A 23274-nucleotide genomic window follows, 5' to 3' on the forward strand; every position below is an offset into this window, starting at 1 on the left:
CATGGAACTTAAGACACAGGCATTGTTTCTTGTACTGTTTTAAGTCCAATTAAGAGCAGATGGGGTTACCCGGAAGAACTGTGTAAAGCCAGAAATAAGTCTGTAGGTAGCAAATGATACTCAATGTAGATATCAGGTAAGAAGTTGTGGGACTTCCCTGGTAGTCCAGTGGTTAACACTCCATGCTCCCAATGCGGGGGCCTAGGTTTGGTCTCTGGTCAGGGAACTAGATTCTGCATGCCGCAACAAAAGATCCCACGTGCCTCAATTAAGACCCGGAACAGACAAATAAATAAATAAATGTTAAAAAAAAAAAAAAAGAAGTTGCAAAGTGATGAAAAGGAAAGTATAACAACAATTATGTATTGACTTGTGCAATGAATGGGATCATCTAAATTAAAATCCTTTCAAAAAGCTATAATTGGGACTTCCCTGGTGGCGCAGTGGTTAAGAATCCACCTGCCAATGCAGGGGACACGAGTTCGAGCCCTGGTCCGGGAAGATCCCACATGCCGCAGAGTAACTAAGCCCATGCGCCACAACTACTGAGCCTGCACTCTAGAGTCCGTGAGCCACAACTACTGAAGCCCATGTACCACAACTACTGAAGCCCGTGTGCCTAGAGCCCAGGCTCTGCAACAAGAGAAGCCACCACAATGAGGAGTCCATGCACCACAACGAAGAGTAGTCCCTGCTGGCCACAACTAGAGAAGGCCCGCATGCACCAACGAAGACCCAAGGCAGCCAGAAATAAATAAGTAAATTTATTTAAAAAAAGCTAGGGCTCCCCTGGTGGCACAGTGGTTGAAAGTCCATCTGCCGATGCAGGGGACATGGGTTCGTGCCCTGGTCCGGGAAGATCCCACATACCGCAGAGCGGCTGGGCCTGTGGGCCATGGCCACTGAGCCTGCGTGTCTGGAGCCTGTGCTCCGCAATGGGAGAGGCCACAACAGTGAGAGGCCCAAGTACCGCAAAAAAAAAAAAAAAAAGCTATAATCATCTGCCCTTTAAGATTTAATTGAGAAAAAATTTTAATGAGATAGATTTCTCTTTGTAATAATATATAAATCCAAGGTATGTTCATCATTATTAAATTTCTGAAGAAAATAATGTAAAGAAGTATAACTTAAGCCCTAATGAGATTCCTCATACTCTTTAAAAATATATAGCTAGGTGAAATAAAAAATGTTTGCTTTTCAAAATTTTAAACAGTAACTTGAAAGCTTCACTTTATAAAAAATAATAATGGTTTATTTTATAATGCTCTTGTCTGCATTTAAATTTGCTTATTCAAATGCAAGAAAATGCAGGTAAAGAACTGTCATATCTAAAGATACAGTTGTCTCGGTATCCATGGAGGACTAATTCCAACACCCCCTGCAGATATCAAATCTGGGGATGCTCAAGTCCCTTATGTAAAATGGTAGAATACAGCCAGCCCTCTGTATCTGTGGGTTCCACATCCATGGATACAGAGGGCCAACTGTATAACTTAATTGACGAAAAATAAGGCATTTTGCTTTGACAGACACAGACTCTTCAAAATCATACAAGAAATAATTCAAGATAATGTCTTATTTTGAAGCATGATTTCTATAAAGAAAATTATACTCATTTTTAAAGATTATCTTTTCTAATAGCATATTTTAATTAAAAAAACTGCTTTTAAATGTTTTTCTCTGGAGCCAGCATCATGCATTTGCAAGAAACAAGAATTCTTTAATGGAAATATAAATTTTTGGTTTTAGAGAGCAATAAAAGTAAAAAAAAAAGTTGATTTAAATTCTCATCTGTTAATTGAACTTTTATCAAGGTTCCCTTTATAGTCTTTTTCTCACTGGTGGTTTTAACTATTTAAAGTAAATTAAAAACTTTAGCCTAGACTAGAGGTTATTAATGACTTTGGCCCATGAATTCTTTTGGCAATGAACCCCTTCTCAGAATAATGTTATGATGTGTATAAAATACATATGATTACTCTTTTGACAAAATTCAGCACACAGTTTTGATAAAAACTCTCCAGAAAGTGCGCATAGAGGGAACCTACCTCAACATAATAAAGGCAATATATGACAAACCTACACCTAACATCATACTCAATGGTGAAAAGCTGAAAGCATGTCCTCTAAGATCAGGAACAAGACAAGGAGGTCCACTCTTGCCACTTTTATTCAACACAGTTTTGGAAGTCCTAGCTACAGCAATCAGAGAAGAAAAATAAATAAAAGGAATCCAAATTGGAAAAGAAGAAGTTAAACTGTCACTGTTTGCAGATGACATGATACCATACACAGAAGATCCTAAAGATGCTACCAGAAAACTACTAGAGCTCATCAATGAATATGGTAAAGTTGCAGGTTACAAAATTAATACACAGAAATCTGTTGCATTTCTATACACTAACAACAAAAGATCAGAAAGAGAAATTCAAGAAACAATCCCATTTACCATCCTATCAAAAAGAATAAATTACCTAGGAATAAACCTACCTAAGGAGACAAGAGACCTGTACTCTGAAAACTGTAAGACTCTGATGAAAGAAATCGAAGAAGGCACTAACAGATGGAAAGATATACCATGTTCATGGATTGGAAGAATCAATATTGTCAAAATGACTATACTACCCAAGGCAATCTACAGATTCAATGCAATCCTTAACAAATTACCAATGGCATTTTTCACAGAACTAGAACAAAAAATCTTAAACTTTGTATGGAGACACAAAAGACCCCAAATAGCCAAAGCAATATTGAGAAAGAAAAACGGAGCTGGAGGTGTCAGGCTGACTTCAGACTATACTACAAAGCTACAGTCAGCAAAACAGTATGGTACTGGCACAAAAACAGAAATATAGATAAGTGGAACAGGACAGAAAGCCCAGAAATAAACCCACACACCTATGGTCAATTAATCTACGACAAATGAGGCAAGACTACACAAGGTGGAAAGACAGTCTCTTCAACAAATAGTGCTGGGAAAACTGGACAGCTACATGTAAAAAAATGAAATTAAATCATTCTTTAACACCATACACAAAAATAAGCTCAAAATGGATTAAAGACCTAGATGTGAGACTGGACACTATAAATCTCCTAGAGGAACACATAGGCAGAACACTCTGTAACATAAATTGCATCAATATCTTTTTCGATCTGTCTCCCAGAATAATGGAAATAAAAACAAAAATAAACAAATGGGACCTAATTAAACTCAAAAGCTTTTGCACAGCAAAGGAAACCATAAACAAAATGAAAAGACAACCCACAGATTAGGAGAAAATATTTGCAAATGACGTGACCAACAAGTCTCCAAAATTTAAAAACAGCCCATGAGGCTTCATATTATCAAAACAAACAACTGAATCAAAAAATGGGCAGAAGACATAAATAGACATTTCACCAAAGACATACAGATGGCCCAGAGGCACAGGAAAAGATGTTCAACATTGCTAATTATTAGAGAAATGCAAATCAAAACTACAATGAGATATCACCTCACACCAGTCAAAACAGCTATCATCAAAAAATCCACAAATGATAAAATCTGGAGAGGGTGTGGAGAGAAGGGAACCCTCCTACACTGCTGGTGGGAATGTAAATTGGTACAGCCACTATGGAGAACAGTATGGAAGTTCCTTAAAAAACTAAAAATAGAGCTACCATATGACCCTGCAATCCCACTCCTGGGCATATATCCTGAGAAAAACATGGTCTGAAAGAATACATGCACCCCAGTGTTCATTGTAGCACTGTTTACAATAGCTGAGACATGGAAGCAACCTTTATCTATTCCATCGACAAAGGAATGGATAAAGAAGATGTGGTATATATATACAATGGAATATTACTGAGCCATTAAAAAGAATGCAATAATGCCATTAGCAGCAACATGGATGGACCTAGAGATTGTCATACTGAGTGAAGTAAGTCAGACAGAGAAAGAGAAATATCATATGATATCCCTTATATGGGAATCTAAAAAGAAATGATACATGAACTTATTTACAAAACGGAAACAGACTCACAGACTTAGAGAATGAATTTATGGTTACCAGGGGGGAAGGATGAGGGGAAGGGATAGTTAGGGAGTTGGGGAACAACATGTACACACTGCTATATTTAAAATGGATAACCAACAAGGACCTATTGTATAGTACAGGGAACTCTGCTCAATGTTATGTGGCAGCCTGGATGGGAGGGGAGTTTGGGGGAGAATGGATACATGTGTATGTATGTATGGTTGAGCCCCTCTGCTGTGCACCTGAAACTATCACAACATTGTTAATCGGCTATACTCCAATATAAAATAAAAAGTTAAAAAAATACATATGGTGCTTCCCTGGTGGCGCAGTGGTTGAGAGTCCACCTGCCGATGCAGGGGACACGGGTTCGTGCCCTGGTCCAGGAACATCCCACATGCCATGGAGCAGCTGGGCCCGTGAGCCATGGCCCCTGAGCCTGCGCGTCTGGAGCCTGTGCTCCGCAGCAGGAAAGGCCACAACAGTGAGAGGCCCGCATACCGAAAAAAAACAAAAAAACCCCAAAAAAACCCCCATATGATTACACAAGAAACCAATTATTGAAAAATAAGTATTTGAAAATATTAGGAAAATGGAATTTGAGAAACAAATGTGCTTCTTATGGATGTACAAACTGCTACAATTATGAAGAAGTGATGAGCTTAAAAGGTAGCTGTAGATATTTGCAACTGTAAAGTGATATGAAAATATCTGAGATTCTAAAGGTGAAAAAGTCTCAGGCATGGCTAATACTACAGTGGTTTGTTGTTTAAATTGATAATTGAAGAAAATGCTAAATTTCAGTTAAAGAAATGAGAAAATAATTTTTTTTTTTCCCTAGCCATGATCAGGGATCCCCTGAATTCTATCCATAGCTCCGAGGTTAAGAACTCTTGCTCTAAGACAACACTTTTCAGTTGAAGAATTCAATTCAGCAGGGAAAAAAGCATTAAATGAGTACCTGCTGTATGCTGAGATAGGTGCTTCCTCCTTTTTTATGTTGTGGTGCACACAGAAAATTGTAATATCGTGCTGCATTTGGGGGTACATAGTTAAGTCAGCCTGCAGCCACAGTCAGCTGGCCCAGAGGGCTCTAGCAGCTCAGGCCTGTGCAGCTACCCTGAGGGCTGAAAGGATCAGTATCTTCCCCATACCAATTGGGAAGCTCTGACCTCAGTACATTAATTAATTATGTGGAAAAAAACTGCACAGTTTACCAGAAAAAGGGGGAAAAAGGGGGGAAAAAAAGAAAAGAAAAAAAAAGAACCAATGTTCAATCTTTTTGCCTCTGGGAACATATGGATTTTTTTTTGCATACCCATCAGGTTCCTGCTTTCATCCCCTCCCAACAGGTTTTTCTAAACTCACGGCACAACAGTTTGGATTGCACTTTTTAAAAGCTAAATCTTGCTAAGAGCTAAATAAAAGCAACATGCTTTAACAAACATTTAACACTTTATGAAGTTCATACATATTATTATAACCTGATGCCAGTCTGGCACTTGTGATTTTTAAAGGCTATGACAAACTAGAGTAAACCATGCATCCTACTGGAACTTTAGGAAATAGACTACCTTCTGTGAGCTATAGTTAGGACCTCACAAAACAACCTCACTTTCCCCAAATTAATAAATGCCTGAGGAGAAGCCAAAATTGACACTATGTATTTTTTTTCTTTGGCAATTCTTACCTTTTTGTTGTTCTCTTTAATGTCTTGAGGATTCAGAGACTTGTAGTCACTGAGGGAGAAAATGGCACAGTAGGTACATACAGTAATTGATAAAAACAGCTGTTTTTAAAACAAACTGAATCTTAAAATTTGACATTCAATAATACCAAAGAGTAACTAGCAATTTCACAGCAATTCTATCAACAAAACTAATAGTGTGGAAAATTAAGGAAATAAATAAATTAATTAAATAATTAATAACAGTGATTACAAGTTCCAATGCCTGAAGCTTTCCATCTAAAAGAGAAGTTAAGGTAGGGGACCAGAGACTAGCCTGGACAACCAAATTCACCATGAGGTAACCCCTTGTTGTCAATGTATAAAGAGATACAGGCTTATCTGTCTCATCTCATTTTAACACTAACACAATTTTCATAATAATTTGAAGTCAGTTTTTTGTACGAGATTAAGGAAAAAAATATGCTCTTTTAAAACAGAAAAGATTGTTTTTAGGCATCAAGAAGGAACAACTTTTCTTTCTGGGATATATTTCTTCTCCCAAAAAGCAAGAGTATGGGTGATAAAAAAAAAAATCAAGTATTTCAGGACATGTGTTAAGAAATTATTTTATGGTTTGTTTCTTTTTTTAATAAAACTTTATTATTTACAAAATATTTATAGGAATGGAAAGTGTTTCTACTTACATTAAATCTGGTCTAAAGTGGTGTAATATTGCACAAAAAGATAAACCATTTCTCCACGATGTAGTAAAATTGGTGATTTTCACTCCCCGGTAATTTTTTGTAACTTCTTTGCACCATACAAGCAATGACTGACTAGCATTTGGCTTTCGTCCCAAAACAGGACTTGGTATAGGACTCGGCTAAAAAAAATGAAAAGAGGAAAACATTAAAATAATTTAATGGAAGTTGAAAATTAACATTAATTGACCTAACTGGATCTCTTGAACACTTTGATGTCAGTTTAGGTACTTCAAAACTGTCACTTCAAGACAACTGTAACCTCTAAGAAAGGAGACACGAATCTTAAGTTATTATCTTCAGTTTAAGCCTATGGCGTCTGCTTGACAAAGATATACATATGCAAGATTTTAATGTTATACATAAGAACAGGCCAAGAGCTACATTAATGGAAACATTAAAGTATTTAAATACTTAAGGCTGAATATCTATATAACTCTCACATACTAAAAAAATCTTCCCCAAATGCAATCATGTACAAATATAGTTTCTTTTTGAGTATATTAAAAAGAATGTATTTTGAAGTCTAACTGTAGCACAAATTGTTAGTAGTGAAGAGGTCAAAATAATAGTTTTTAAAAATACAGTAATTGGGAATTCCCTGGTGGTCCAGTGGTTAGGACTCGGTGCTTTCATTGCAGGGGCCCAGGTTCATTCCCTGGTTGGGGAACTAAGATCCCGCAGGCCGCGAGGTGCAACCAAAAAATATATATACAGGGCTTCCCTGGTGGTGCAGTGGTTGAGAGTCTGCCTGCCGATGCAGGGGACACGGGTTCGTGCCCCAGTCTGGGAGGATCCCACATGCTGCGGAGCGGCTGCGCCCGTGGGCCATGGCTGCTGAGCCTGCGTGTCCGGAGCCTGTTGCTCCAGAATGGGAGAGGCCACAACAGTGAGAGGCCCGCATACCGCAAAAAAAAAAAAAAAAAAAAAAAAAAATATATATATATATATATATACATACAGTAATCATACACATTTTAGTGCAATGATAACCATATTCAAACATACTTCTTATATAAATTTAATTCTGGCAAAACAGATTTAGTTATTAGCGACAGTCAGGTGTTGGTAGTAATAGCACACATCAGTATATAATTTGGATTTGCTCCAAATATCTTCTAATTATTGATGGCTACTTTTGGATATTATTAGGTTAGCTAGGTGTGTGGGTGTAGGGGGATGTGTGTTTTAAATCTAAAGCATTTACTTGATTTTTCCCCTTGTTCATATACTTAAAACAACAATGATAACAACAAAACAAAGACTCATAATAAGATTTTTATCCTAAACTTTTGTTATTCTTAAAACCATGTCATTTTCTTTTACTGAATAACAATCACATTTTGTGATGGTAACTTTAGAGGTTGATATAATTGAAAACTATAAAAAAAACTACTAAAAGTTTCTAGACTTTAAATATTGCTATCAATTAAGAGTGCTGGCCATAGACATAAATAGAAGCCCTCTAAAATAAGGTGAAAGGAGAACAATTATTTACCCCTAATATCATTTGAGTTTAACAAGCAAACCATTCTTGCCACACAGCTTATTTAAGAAAGACCAATGATGCCCCCATTTGACAAAAGGATGTTAGTGCCAAACAATTTAAATCAGCCCCACATAATTATGATTTATGTATTCACTGCTCCTGTGGGAAGACAAGTAAGAAACACCAAGAATGTAATTTCTTACTTTTTATTAACTGTCTGATTAACGAATTGTTATATAAACAACCATGAATCTAGCAAAGCGTTGTTCTTTAAATGATCACCTATACAAAGTCAATGTTGAAAAATTTCCAGGTCATAAAAATCAGCAAATTTGGGTTAGTTCTACTTAATATGAAGAAGTAGATAAAAAATAGAATCCCCAATAGAGGAGAATATTTACCTTAGAATAAATGATAGCTTTTTTTTTTAAACATCTTTATTGGAGTATAATTGCTTTACAATGGTGTGTTAGTTTCCATTTTATAACAAAGTGAATCAGTCATACATATACACATATCCCCATATCTCTTCCCTCTTGCGTCTCCCTCCCTCCCACCCTCCCTATCCCACCCCTCTAGGGATCACCCTAGATCAGCACCGAGCTGATCTCCCTGTGCTATGCAGCTGCTTCCCACTAGCTACCTGTTTTACGTTTGGTAGTGTATATATGTCCATGCCACTGTCTCACTTTGTCCCAGCTTACCCTTCCCCCTCCCCGTATCCTCAAGTTCATTCTCCAGTAGGTCTGCGTCTTTGTTCCCGTCTTGCCCCTATGTTCTTCACGATCATTTTTTTTTGTTTTGTAGATTTAGATTTTTAGATATATGTGTTAGCATATGGTATTTGTTTTTCTCTTTCTGACTTACTTCACTCTGTATGACAGACTCTAGGTCCATCCACCTCACTACAAATAACTCAATTTCATTTCTTTTTATGGCTGAGTAATAGTCCATTGTATGTATGTGCCACGTCTTCTTTATCCATTCATCTGTTGATGGATGCTTAGGTTGCTTCCATGTCCTGGCTATTGTAAATAGAGCTGCAATGAATATTGGGGTGCATGCGTCTTTTTGAATTATGGTTTTCTCAAGGTATATGCCCAGTAATGGGATTGCTGGGTTGTACGGTAGTTCTATTTTGTTTTTTAAGGAACCTCCATACTGTTCTCCATAGTGGCTGTATCAATTTACATTCCCACCAACCATGCAAGAGGGTTCCCTTTCCCCCACACCCTCCCCAGCATTTATTTTTGTAGATTTTTTATGATGGCCATTCTGACTGGTGTGAGATGATACCTCATTGTAGTTTTGATTTGCATTTCTCTAATGATTAGTGATGTTGAGCATTCTTTCATGTGTTTGTTGGCAATCTGTATGTCTTCTTTGGAGAAATGTCTATTTAGGTCTCCTGCCCATTTTTGGATTGGGTTGTTTGTTTTTTTGTTATTGAGCTGCATGAGCTGCTGAGATTAATCCTCTGTCAGTTGCTTCATTTGCAAATATTTTCTCCCATTCTGAGGGTTGTCTTTTTGTCTTGTTTGTTTCCTTTGCTGTGCAAGCTTCTGAGTTTCATTAGGTCCCATTTGTTTATTTTTGTTTTTATTTCCATTTCTCTAGGAGGTGGGTCAAAAAGGATCTTGCTGTGATTTATGTCATAGAGTGTTCTGCCTATGTTTTCCTCTAAGAGTTTGATAGTGTCTGGCCTTACATTTAGGTCTTTAATCCATTTTGAGTTTATTTTTGTGTATGGTGTTAGGGAGTGTTCTAATTTCATTCTTTCACATGTAGCGGTCCAGTTTTCCCAGCACGACTTATTGAAGAGGCTGTCTTTTCTCCAGTGTATATTCTTGCCTCCTTTATCAAAGATAAGGTGACCATATGTGCGTGGGTTTATCTCTGGACTTTTATCCTGTTCCATTGATCTATATTTCTGTTTTTGTGCCAGTACCATACTGTCTTGATTACTGTAGCTTTGTAGTATAGTCTGAAGTCAGGGAGCCTGATTCCTCCATCATTTTTCTTTCTCAAGATTGCTTTGGCTATTCAGGGTCTTTTGTGTTTGCACACAAATTACAAAATTTTTTGTTCTAGTTCTGTGAAATGTGATAGCTCTTTTTTTTTTTTTTTTTTTTTTTTTGCGGTACGCGGGCCTCTCACTGTTGTGGCCTCTCCCGTTGCGGAGCACAGGCTCCGGACGCACAGGCTCAGCGGCCATGGCTCACGGGCCAAGCCGCTCCACGGCATGTGGAATCTTCCCAGACCGGGGCATGAACCTGTGTCCCTTGCATTGGCAAGTGGACTCTCAACCACTGCGCCACCAGGGAAGCCCGTGATAGCTCTTTTAACTATCAATCTAGCATGTATTAAAATGACAACCCCCCGCCCCCGGCCCTGCACTGTAAGGCATGTGGGACTTCCCCAGCCCGGGATGGAACCCACGCCCCCTGCAGTGGAAGCATGGAGTCTTAACCACTGAACCACCGGGGAAGTCCTAAAATGAACTATTAAATATGTAAAAGTGACTTTTCATAAAGGCAATCTTTTAAATAATGGAAAATCTTTTCAAAATGTGTTTGTGACTAGTTCATTGATACCTTGGCTCGTCCACAGAGCATTCTTCACTGCAGTTCCAGATTAAGTGAGTAGAGGGATTTGAAAGTCACAGTGAAAAGTCACTTTTAGGTAAAATGATATTTTCAAATCCCTCTAGCCAAGGATTCAATGAACTAGGCACAAACACATTTATTTAAAAGATTGCCTTTATTAAAATGTTTTTCTATATCAAATTATACTATTAAGGTATTGATTAATTTCAAGCATGTGTAGCATGTACACAGGCCAGATAATCTGCAATTATCGTTACACCGATTAATTCTAGTCATCAATAGCATGTACATAAGTAAAGTACAAATGCCATTGTCACCATGCTGTAATCTAGAGTGGCTTTCTGTACTTAAAAATTGAGAAAAACCTACCATGTCATTATGATTATGAATATATTCTTGTTTCTAAGAAGGCTCAATATGAAAAGGCTAGAAGAACTAAAGTAAACTTTGGATTTATCCTAACACAAAACCCTTGTATTAAAACATCTCACAGGGATGCTTATTGCACTGCCAGGAAAAAGAAGTCATATGTAATGGAAGAAACTGATGAAATTATAAGCCCTATAAATGATCATGTTGGTTGCAGACAAAGAAAACTGAAGTAGAACCACTGTTTGATGAATCATCCACTTCAGAAGGGCTGAGCTTTCATCCGATATTTTGCAGAGGGTAAGAAAGAAATAAATAGCTGTATCATTTCAAAACCTTCAGTATATAAATGGATGAAACTGCTTGTTTCTTGCTACAGACGGCTCCTGATTTTGTATGTGGCAGCTTCCTTGACTTCCCTATGTCTCAGCTTCCTCATCTATGAAATGGGGGATTGTAATGATACTTGTCTCACAGTGCTGTTATAGTAACAAGATCTGCCTTCCTTGCCTTCCACCCATTATGCTCATTACCACCCTCTCCCTTGATCACTCTGAACCAAACTGACTTCTTTGCTGTTCCTTGGATACCCCAGATGGGGTCCCACCTTAGGGCCTTTACACAGATTGTTCCAGTTGTACGATTAACTCCAATACAACCATCTCTATCAGGCCTATTCTGACCACCCCATCTAATAATGCAACCCATCTCTACTGCCCAATCCCAAACCAGCACTCCTGACCTTCCCTTCCCTTACTCTGATGTTTCCATAGTATTTATAATCTTCTTATAGTCCACATACTTTATTTTGGTCATTACCAAAATGTACTTATTGGCTATGTTTATTGCTTATTACCTGTCCATCCTCAGTAAATAAAAGGGCTATGAGGGCAGGGATTTTAATTTGTTTTTTTATCAACCTATCCCAGAACAGTTCCTGGCATATAGCAGGTACTCAGTAAATACTGTTAAATGAATAAATGCATGCAAAACATTTAGCACAAAGTACAGCACATAGTAACCATTTGGTGAATGTTAACTGCAATTATAATTACTACCACTGATACAGTATCAGCACTTGAATTCCTATTTTTGAGGGTCTTTTGGAAATTTGAATCGCCATGAATTTCTTCAAGACAGTGGAAAATTTTTTTGCAAACCAAGCTTTAACTCAGCGGTCCCCAACCTTTTTGGCATCATGGACTGGTTTCCTGGAAGACAATTTCTCCACTGACAGGGTGGGGGTAGGAGAGATGGTTCGGGAGGTAATGCGAGCGATGGGGAACAGCAGACGAAGCCTTGCTCGCTCACCGGCCGTTCACCTCCTGCTGTGCAGCCCGGGTTCCTAACAGGCCACAGACCGTTATCGGCTGGGGACCCCTGCTTTAACTAGAAGATAATCTTGATACTCTATGTGCAAAATGGGGTACTTGGAATTTTTGGCAATCTTTTTTTTAATGGGTTTGTTAAAAAAAAGAAACTCTGAATGACTTTGTAATTTATTGTTTTCCGAAGAAAGAAAGATACCAAAATCTTGCCATTAAGGGTAGAAACAAATTTCAAATGTTGGAACAACTATTTAAAAGTTCTTTCTTGTATTTTTGCAACGACCGGATGTATGAGAAAGTATCTCTACTTAACATGTTGGGAAAGTAAAGCACAGATATTACAGTTGTCTTTTTTATGCACTGAGAGAGGAAATATCTAAAAGCCATTCTAATTATAACTTTAGGATCAGAATAATCAGAGTCTGTTTAATTAGGTGATCCAGTTTGCTCTCAGTCAAGGCACTGTGTGGATGAAATTGCACAATCTCAGTTTAACTGAGAACTACAGTTAGATGTCAACCAACATGATTATTAAGGCAGTTTAAAGTGGTGAGAGTAGAGAGGATCTAGGACTTGAGACCACAGTTTGACTTGACAGTTCTAGGCTCTAATATAGATAATATTAAAATACTATTTCTGTTAACATAGCATACTACATGCAGTATTAAAGACAGTAAGGCCACCAAGTTATTCTTGCTAACAACAGCAACAGGATCTCTTTCAGGAAACCTAGTCAAATAACTTGTTACAAAGTTTCCTAAGTTTCAACAGTTGTAAGAAATTTCAATTCCACTTTCTTCTACTCTACTCCTCTGACTACAGTTGCTTTCTCTTTGGCTGTCTCCCCTTCTTCCACTGATACAAGCATATATTCCTCTAGGTATTGCTCTAAATAGTTTTCTCTCTCCACACTTTGAATTGATTCACTCCCAGGATTCCAACTATCACTTCCATGCAGATGATTCCCAAATATACATTTATAGTTCAAAACTATCTCAAGTTGACATTTCCAGCTGGCTGTCCTTCCTGCCACATAAAATTCAGACTCAATATGTCCCAAACCATAATTATACTTTTTCCTTATAACCTGCTTCATTTTTATTATGTTTGCAAATGATATTACAATTATATTGTCCCAATCATCTAGACTCTCTCAGAATCAGCTTTGAACTCTCTTCCTTCACCTATCATCCTTTACTAGTTAATTCACAGGCAATTTTGATTTTATTGTTGTAAAGTTTTTGCAATTTATCTTCTTTTGCCTAGGCTATTGCAAAATCTTCCAAATAGGTTTTCCTTCTTCCATTTCTCTTATTTGACCCATTGCCACAGCAACAATCTTAAAGTGCAGATCAAAGTCTCTAAAGGCTCTCAAGAACATACAAAATGATGTCAAAATACTGAGCATTGAACATCAAAGCTTTTTCAATGTTTCTATTCTCTAGATGACTCATTATTCTATAAAATCACTATGGTTTCCTGCCAGCTCCCAGCTCCCCCACTTCCAGTCTTTGATCTTACAGACTGTCACCCAACTTGGAATATCTTCTGTCCCAAGTACAGCTGCTACAATTCCACTCTACCTTCAGGTAAGTTCAGCTGTCATCTCCCACGTGAACTCTCTTTTCAACTCCTAGTCAGTAGGAGCACTTTTCAATTTTCCTTTGACTCTTTATGTCTCTCTTATAACATTTTTACTACAATATATTCAATTCTTCTTTCTACAAAAAGACTAACTTTTCATTAATTCTTAAAGTATATTCTGAGCACCTACTATTTCCCACATACAATGTTAAAATCTTTACATGGATTAGCTAATTTAATCTTACAACTCCTCTGAGATAGTTGTTATTCCCAATTTCAGTTGAGAAAACTGACATTATACACCTAGAAGTGGAGGAGTTAGAATCTATACCAAGGTGTTCCCATTCCAGAGCCTGTTCTCTTAAACAACATGCATTTCACACTTTGAGATAATGTAGTTTTAGGACCTCAGTAAAACCTGTAAGTTTTTTTGAGACTAGTGATTGCTTCGGTCAACTTATCTTTTTCAGAACTTAGATCACTGCCCCAGTGTATATTAAATTAATTGATTTTTAAAAAGGCAATCTAACCACTTTAAAACCTAGGGGTATTCTATTAGTAAAATTCTTTGCGCATTCTGCTGTATCTTAGATTATTGGTTGGAACTAGAACTAAGTACAGAGCAATGAGATACACACTACCATTGCTAAAGCTGCAGGACATTTTGGTCTCCCTACTACTGATTCTGGGTAGTCTTCTCCCAACCACAAATTATTGCAAATGGTTGAGGGAACTTTGGATAAATTTAACATTTGGTGAGCCCCAAGCAACAGCAGTGGTGAAAACAAGAATATTTGTATCAGTACTGTTCCTATCCTTTTTCAAAGTGTTTTCATTTAAGTAATTTCAATTTATTCTCAGAGAAAAACTGAAAGTTAGGCTTTGTTATTCTACTACTAGACAATCAGAAAGATTATTCTGTAATAAAGTCATATTGGGAGGAACTTCTGTTTACATTAAAGGAGGACTAACATCTGAACACATTTTTTAAAAGCTGAACAAAGTATTTTTTAGGGGACTTTCCTGCAGGTCCAGTGGTTAAGAATCTGTCTTGCAAAGCAGGGGACGATGGTTGGATCCTTTGTCGGGGAACTAAGATCCCACATGCCGCGGGGCAACTAAGCCCGCGTACCACAACTACAGAGCCCACACACTACAACTAGAGAGAAGCCCGCACACCGCAACGAAGAGCCTGCCCGCACGAAAAATCCCACGTGCCACAACTAAGACCAAATAAATAAATAAATAACAATTTTAAAAAGTACTTTTTAGACAACCTTCTAAGAAATGTCCAAGTCTAGACCTGGACAGACTAGAAAACCATAGTGAGTGAAACTCTCAGTTCCCCTTTCCTAATGGTTGATCTGGAAGAGTGAGTTAAGAGACAGAGCTACACTTTTGGTAGACTTCCAAACAGCAATATGATCCCCTCTACCCTCAAAAGTAGAAAAAATAAAATAATAAAGAGCACAAAAACATATTGTACAACACAGGGAATATAGCCAATATTTTATAACAACTATAAATGAAACATAACCTTTAAAAATTGTAAAGCACTTTGTTGTACACCTAAAACTTATATAATATTGTACAGCAACTAACCGCAATAAAAAAAGATGAAAGCAAAAAATAATGAAATAGAAGGTAAACATACAATAAAAAGGATCAACAAAACCAAAAGTTGCTTCTTTGAAAAGACAAAATTGTTTAAAATTATAGTGTGACTGATCAAGAAAAAAAGAGGGAAGCAAATTCCTAGAAAAGTATAGCCAGAAGAAATAAAAATCCTGGAGAGTTCTATCACTATTAAAGAAACTGAATTTGTAATTAAATACCTTCCTATAAAAAATTCTTTGACTTAAGTGATAAATTCCACCAAACATTCAAGGAAGAAGTATCTCCAACATTACACAAATTCTTCCAGAGAGTAAGAAAAATGAGTTTAATTTCCCACCTCATTTCATGATCCAAGCAAATCTTTTTTTTCTTCATGATACTTTTTTTAAAAAAAATTTATTGAACTATAGTTGATTTACAATGTTGTATTAATTTCTGCTGTACAGCAAAATGACTGTCATACATATATATATAATATATATTCTTTTTCATATTCTTCCCCATTTTGGTTTATCATAGGATACTGAATATAGTTCCCTGTGCTACACAGTAGGATCTTCTTGTTTATCCATCCTATATATACTAGTTTGCATCTGCAAATCCCAAACTCCCCTACCACCGTCCCCCACACCCACTTGATAACCACAAGTCTGTTCTCTATGTTGTTGAGTCTTTGTTTCGTAGATATATTCATTTGTGTCATATTTTAGATTCCACATATAAGTGATATCATATGGTATTTGTCTTTCTCTTTCTGACTTACTTCTGTCAGTATGATAATCTCTAGGTTCATCCATGTTGCTACAAATGGCATGATTTCATTCTTTTTTTTTTTTTTTTTTTCCTGTGGTACGTGGGCCTCTCACTGTTGTGGCCTCTCCTGTTGCGGAGCACAGGCTCCGGACGTGCAGGCTCAGCGGCCATGGCTCACGGACCCAGCCGCTCCACAGCACATGGGATCTTCCTGGACCGGGGCACGAACCCGTGTCCCCTGCATTGGCAGGCAGACTCTCAACCACTGCGCCACCAGGGAATCCCGATTTCATTCTTTTTTATGGCTAAGTACATACACATACACACACACCCCATATCTTCTTTACCCATTCATCTATTGATGGACATTTAGATTGTTTCCACGTCTTGGCTATTGTAAATAATGCTGCAATGAAAACAGGGTGCATGTATCTTTTCAAATTATAGTTTTTTCTGGGTATATGCCCAAGAGTGGATCCCTATCAAATTACCCATGACATTTTTAAGAGAACTATAACAAATAATCCTAAAATAGAACAAAGCAGGAGGCATAACCCTCCCAGACTTCAGACAATACTACAAAGCTACAGTAATCAAAACAATGTGGTACTGGCACAAAAACAGACATATGGATCAATGGAACAGAATAGAGAGCCCAGAAATAAACCCACACACCTATGGTCAATTAACGTGTGACAAAGGAGGCAAGAATCTATAATGCGGAAAAGACAGTCTCTTCGGCAAGTGGTGCTGGGAAAGTTGGACAGCCACATGTAAACCAATGAAGTTAGAACACACCCTTACACCATTCAAAAGTAAACTTAAAATGGCTTAAAGACTTAAATATAAGACATGACACCATAAAACCCCTAAAAGAGAACACAGGTAAAACATTCTCTGACATAAATCATACCAATGTTTTCTTAGGTCAGTCTCCCAAGACAACATAAATAAAAGCAAAAATAAACAAGTGGGACCTAATTAAACTTACAAGCTTCTGTACAGCAAAGGAAACCATAAACAAAATGAAGAGGCAACCTAAGGACTGGAAGAAAATATTTACAAATGATGCGACTGACAAGGGCATCAAAATATACAAACAGCTCATACAACTCAATAACCAAAAAACAAACAACCCAATTGAAAAATGCACAGAAGACCTAAATAGACATTTCTCCAAAGAAGACATACACATGGCCAATAGGCACATAAAAAGATGTTCATCATTGCTAATTATTAGAGAAATGAAAATCAAAATCAAGCAAATCTTGAAACCAAAATTCAATAGGATAACACAAAATTACAAAAAAAGTCATGGGGCTTCCCTGGTGGCACAGTGGTTGAGAGTCCGCCTGCCGATGCAGGGGACACGGGTTTGTGCCCTGGTCTGGGAAGATCCCACATGCCGCAGAGCAGCTAGGCCCGTGAGCCATGGCCGCTGAGCCTGCACGTCTGGAGCCTGTGCTCCGTAATGGGAGAGGCCACAACAGTGAGAGGCCCGCATACCGCAACAACAACAACAACAAAAAAGGTCATGAATATAGATACAAAAGTCTTAGTGAAAATGTTAGCACATTGAATCTAGCAATTTATAAATTGAACAAACTGGACTTACCACAGGAATGTACATTTGACTTAACATTAGCAAATCTATTGAGTTAACTTGCCAAATTAACAGATTATAGGGAAAATATATAGATACAACCATCTAAATAGATGCAGAAAAGTATTTAATAAAATTTTATGTCAATTTATAACCTATAAAGTAACCTTAGCAAACTAGTAGTAATAGAAAATCCCTTAACTTGTATAAAGCCTACAGCAAATATCACAATGGTAAAATAGTCAACGTTTTCCCTTCAAGACTGAGAATCTATCACCACTTTTATTCAACAATGTATTGAAGGTTCTTGCTATTGCACTAAGGCCAGAAAAATATATAATGATAGAAATATTAGAAAAGAAACAAAATTAAAACTGATTATTTACATATAATGTAATTATGTAGAAAATCCAAAGAAATCTACAGGTAATTCATTAGAATGAATAAGGGAATTTTAAAAGGTTGCGGGATACAAAAAACAATGTATTACAAAACCAACTGCATTCCTATACACCAACAAAGGCAGTTAGAAATTAAAAATTTTAAGATATTTTATGTCATTCATAGTGACATAAAAATAAAGTACTAAGAAATAAATCTATAAATAATGGATATGACTGCTATAAGAAACCTATCAAGCTTTATTATGAGAAAATAAATGAGACCTAAAGAGATGGAGAAATATACAATATTCATGGATTAGAATATTCAATTTTGTAAAGACACCAATTTTTTTTTTTTTTTTGGTGGTACGCGGGCCTCTCACTGTTGTGGCCTCTCCCATTGCAGAGCACAGGCTCCGGACACGCAGGCCCAGCGGCCACGGCTCACGGGCCCAGCCACTCCGTGGCATGTGGGATCTTCCCGGACTGGGGCACAAACCCACGTCCCCTGCATTGGCAGGCAGACTCTCAACCACTGCACCACCAGGGAAGCCCCATCTTAACCATTTTTAAGTGTACACTTCAGTGTTCTTTTTTTTTTTTTTAATTAATTTATTTATTATTTATTTTTGGCTGTGTTGGGTCTTTGTTGCTGCACACGGGCTTTCTCTAGTTGCGGTGAGTGGGGGCTACTCTTCATTGTGGTGCACGGGCTTCTCATTGCGGTGGCTTCTCTTATTGCAGAGCACAGGCTCTAGGTGAGCAGGCTCAGTAGTTGTGGCGCACGGGCTTAGCTGCTCCGGGGCATGTGGGATCTTCCCGGACCAGGGCTCGAACCCAGGTCCCCTGCCTTGGCAGGCAGATTCTTAACCTCTGTGCCACCGGGGAAGTCCCCAGTGTTCTTAAGTACATTCTTATTGTGCAACAATCACCATCATCCATCTCCAGAACATTTTTCACCTTACAGAACTGATACTCTATATCCATTGAACAGTAATTCCCCATTTTGCCTTTTCCACAGCCCTTGGCAACCACCATTCTACTTTCTGTCTCTATGATTTTGACTATTCTAGGTACCTCAAATAAGTGGAATCATACATATCTGTCTTTTTGTGACTGGCTTATTTCACTTAGTGTAATGTTCTCAAGGTTCATCCATGCTGTAGCATACATCAGAATTTCCTTCCTTTTTGAGGCTAAATAATATTTTATTGTATGTATATACCACATTTTGTTTATCCATTCATCAATAGACACATGGGTTGCTTTCAGATTTTGGCTGTTGTGAATAATGCTGCTATGAATATGGGTGTACAAATATCTTGGGACCCTGCTTTCAATTCTTCTGGGTATACACCCAGAAGGGAAATTAGTGGATCATATAATTCTATTTAAAAATTTCTTGAGGAACTTCTATAGTGTTTTCCATTGTTGCTGCACCATTTTACATTCCCACCAACAGCACACAAGGGTCCCAATTTCTCCACATCCTCGCCAACACTTGCTATTTTCTGGGGTTCTTCTGGGTTGTTTTTGTTTTTGATAGGAGTCATCCTAATGGGTGTGAAGTGGTATCTCATTGTGGTTTTGATTTGTACTTCTCTAAAGATTATGGATGTTGAGCATTTTTTTCATGTGCTTATTGGTTATTCATATATCTTCTTTGGTGAAATGTTTATTCAAGTCCTTTGTTCATTTTTGAATTGTTTGCTTTTTGTTGTTGAGTTTTATAAATTCTCTATATATTTTGGATATTAATCCCTTATCAGATATATGATTTGCAAATATTTTCTCATATCATGTAGGCTGCCTTCTCACTCTCTTGTGTCCTTTGATGCACAAAATTTCAAATTTTCATGAAGTCCAATTTATCTATTTTTTCTTTTGTTGCCTATACCTTTGGTATTATATATTGTCAAATCTAAAGTCACGAAGCTTCTGCTTTATATTCTCTTCTAAGAGTTTTATAGTTTTAGCTCATACATTTAGGTCTTTGATCCATTTGGAGTTAATTTTTGAATATGGTATTAGGTAAGAGTCCAACTGCATTCTTTTGCATGAGGATATCTAGTTTTCCAGGATCATTTGTCTAAAACACTGTCCTGTTCCCACTGGATGGACTTGGTACTCTTGTTGAAAATCATTTGATCACATATGTGAGGGTTTATATCTGGGCTCTCTATTCTACTCCACTGGTCTTTGTCTGTCTTTATGCCAGAACCATACGTTTGATCACTGTAGCTTTGTAGTAAATTTTGAAATCAGGAAGTGTGAGCTCTCCAGCTTTGTTCTTTTTCAGGATTGTTCTGGCTATTCAGGGTCCCCTGAGGTTCCATATGAATTTCAGGATAGATTCTTCTATTTTTGCAAAAACAATTTTTGAATATGCAGATCACTTTGGGTGGTATTGATGTCTTAACAACAATAAATCTTTCAATCTATGAAAATATGAATTGCCCTTCCATTTATTTATGTTGTCTTTAATTTCTTTCATCATTGTTTTCTACCTTTCAGTGTGTAAAGTCTTTTTACCTCCTTGGTTAGTTCCTTAGTATTTTATTCTTTTTGATACTATTGTAAATGGAGTTGTTTTCTTAACTTCCTTTTCAGGCTGTTGTTAGTGGTGGAAATGCAACTGATTTTTGTGTGTTGACCTTGTAACCTTTTCTGAACTTATTTATTAGTTCTGACAGTTTCTTTCTTTTCTTTTTTTCTCCGTGGAATCTTTAGGGTTTTCTATATATAAGATCATATCATCTGTGCACATAGATAATTTTACTTCTTCCATTCCAAACTGCATGGCTTTTATTTCTTATTCTTGCTTAATTGCTCTAGTATGGACTTCCGGTACAAAGCTGAACAGAAGCAGTGAGAGTAGGCATCCTTGTTTTGTTCCTGATCTTAGAGGAAAAGCTTTTTGCCTTTCACCATTGAGTATGGCTGTGGGTTATTCATATATGGCTTTTATTATATTAAGGTAGTTTCTGTCTATTCCTGGTTTGTTGAGTGCTTTTATCATGAAACGGTGTTGAACTTTTTCAAATGTTTTTTCTGCATCTATTGAGACGATCATCTGATTAAAAAATAGATTTTTGTCTGCTGAACCATTCTTGCATTCCAGGAATAAATGTCATTTGGTCATGATATGCAGTTCTTTTAATGTGCTGCTAAAATTCAGTTTGCTAAAATGTTCTTGAGGATTTGTGCATAAATGTTTATAAGGGATATTGGTCTACAGTTTCCTTTTCTTGCTATGTCATTGGCTCTGCTATCAGGGCATTTGCTGGCATTACAGAATGAGTTAGGAAGTGTTCCCTTATCCTCAATTTTTTGGAAAACTTTGAGGATGACTTGGATTTTTTTTAACCTTAAATGTTTGATAGAATTCACCAGTGAAGCCACAGATCCAGGGCTTTTCTTTGCTGGGAATTTTTTTTTTTAATTTTTATTTATTTATTTATTATTTTTGGCTGTATTGGGTATTCGTCTCTGTGTGAGGGCTTTCTCTAGTTGCGGCAAGTGCAGGCCACTCTTCATAGCGGTGCGTGGGCCTCTCACTGTCGCGGCCTCTCTTGTTGCGGACCACAGGCTCCAGACGTCCAGGCTCAGTAGTCGTGGCTCACGGGTCCAGTTGCTTCACGGCATGTGGGATCTTCCCAAACCAGGGCTTGAACCTGTGTCCCCTGCATTGGCAGGCAGATTCTCAACCACTGTGCCACCAGGGAAGCCCCAACTGGGAAATTTTTGATGACTGATTCAATGTCTTTATGAATTTATAGGTCTATTCAGGTTTTTTGTTTCTTCATGATTCAGTCTTGGTAAGTTTTGTGTTTCCAGGAATTTGTCCATTTCATCTAAGTCATCCAATTTGTTGGTGTACAGCTATTCATAGTACTTTATTAATTATCCTTTTTATTTCTGTAGAATCGGTAGTAATGTTCTCACATTCATTTCTGATTTTATTTGTGCCTTCATTTTTTCTTAGTCCATCTTGTTTAAGGTCTGCCAATTCTGTTGATCTTTTCAAAGAACTAATTTTTGGTTTCATTGATTGTCTCTATCTTTTTTTTCCAAGACTTAATTTTCTCAGAGTTCTAGGTTCACAAAAAGTTTAGAGTTAAGTATAGAGATTTCTCACATACCCCCCTGCCACCACACATGCATAGCCTCTCCCATTACCTACATCATTCACCGTAACAGTACATTTGTTACCAAGGATGAACTACATTGATGCATCATAATCACCCAAAGTCCATAAAGTACCTTAAGGGGTTCACTCTTGGTGTTCCACATTCTTATCAATTTGGACAAATGTACAAAGACTATCCATCATTATAATATCATATAGAGTATTTTCACTCCTCTGTGTTCTGCCTATTCATTCCTGTCCACAACCCTGCTCCTGGCAGTGATCTTATTGTCTTCATATTTTTGCCTTTTTCAGAAATCATATAGTTGGAATCATACAGTATGTAGCCTTTCCTGAGGCTTTTTCACTTAGTAATATGCATTTAAAATTCCTCCATGTCATTTCATGGTTTGATAGCTCGTTTCTTTTCAGTGCTAAATAATATTCCATTGTCTGGATGTACCAGTTTATCCATTCATCTACTGAAGGACATCTTGGATACTTCCAAGTTTTGGCAATTATGAATAAAACTGCTATAATCATCTACTTGCAGGTTTCTGTGTGAATATTTGTTTTCAACTCCTTTGGATAAATACCATGGAGTGAAATTGGAGATCATAAGGTAAGAATATGTTTACTTTCATAAGAGACCACCAGTCTTCTGAAGTAGCTATACCATTTTTCATTCCCACCACCAATGAATGAGAGTTTTTATGCTCCACATCCTTGGTAGCTTTTGGTGTTTTCAGTGTTCTGGATTTTGGCCATTCTAATAGGTATGTAGTGGCATCTCATTGTTTTAATTGTCATTTCCCTGATGACATGTGATGTGGAGCATTTTTTAATATGCTCATTTGATATCTGTAAATCTTCTTTGGAGAGGTGTTGTTAAGGTCATTGGCCCATTTTTAAATTGGGTTGTTCTCTTATTGTTGAGATTTAAGAGTTTTTCTGGTTATTTTGG

At 37.3% G+C, this 23274-nt stretch overlaps 1 protein-coding gene across 5 annotated transcripts in view; it reads right to left on the reverse strand.

Moving 5' to 3' along the window:
• EHBP1 (EH domain binding protein 1) overlaps positions 1 to 23274 on the reverse strand; it is a 347198-nt gene that overhangs the window by 96976 nt on the left and 226948 nt on the right. For all 5 annotated transcript variants that reach the window (XM_065890712.1, XM_065890717.1, XM_065890715.1 and 2 more), the window contains 2 exons: positions 6393 to 6571; positions 5710 to 5758 (listed from right to left, as the gene is read on the reverse strand). In XM_065890712.1, the coding sequence (XP_065746784.1) occupies positions 5710 to 5758; positions 6393 to 6571 (228 nt within the window). The remainder of the gene's footprint in view (positions 1 to 5709; positions 5759 to 6392; positions 6572 to 23274) is intronic.

Source organism: Phocoena phocoena, chromosome 14 (assembly GCF_963924675.1).
Source record: "Phocoena phocoena chromosome 14, mPhoPho1.1, whole genome shotgun sequence".
NCBI classification, from domain to species: Eukaryota; Metazoa; Chordata; class Mammalia; order Artiodactyla; family Phocoenidae; genus Phocoena; species Phocoena phocoena.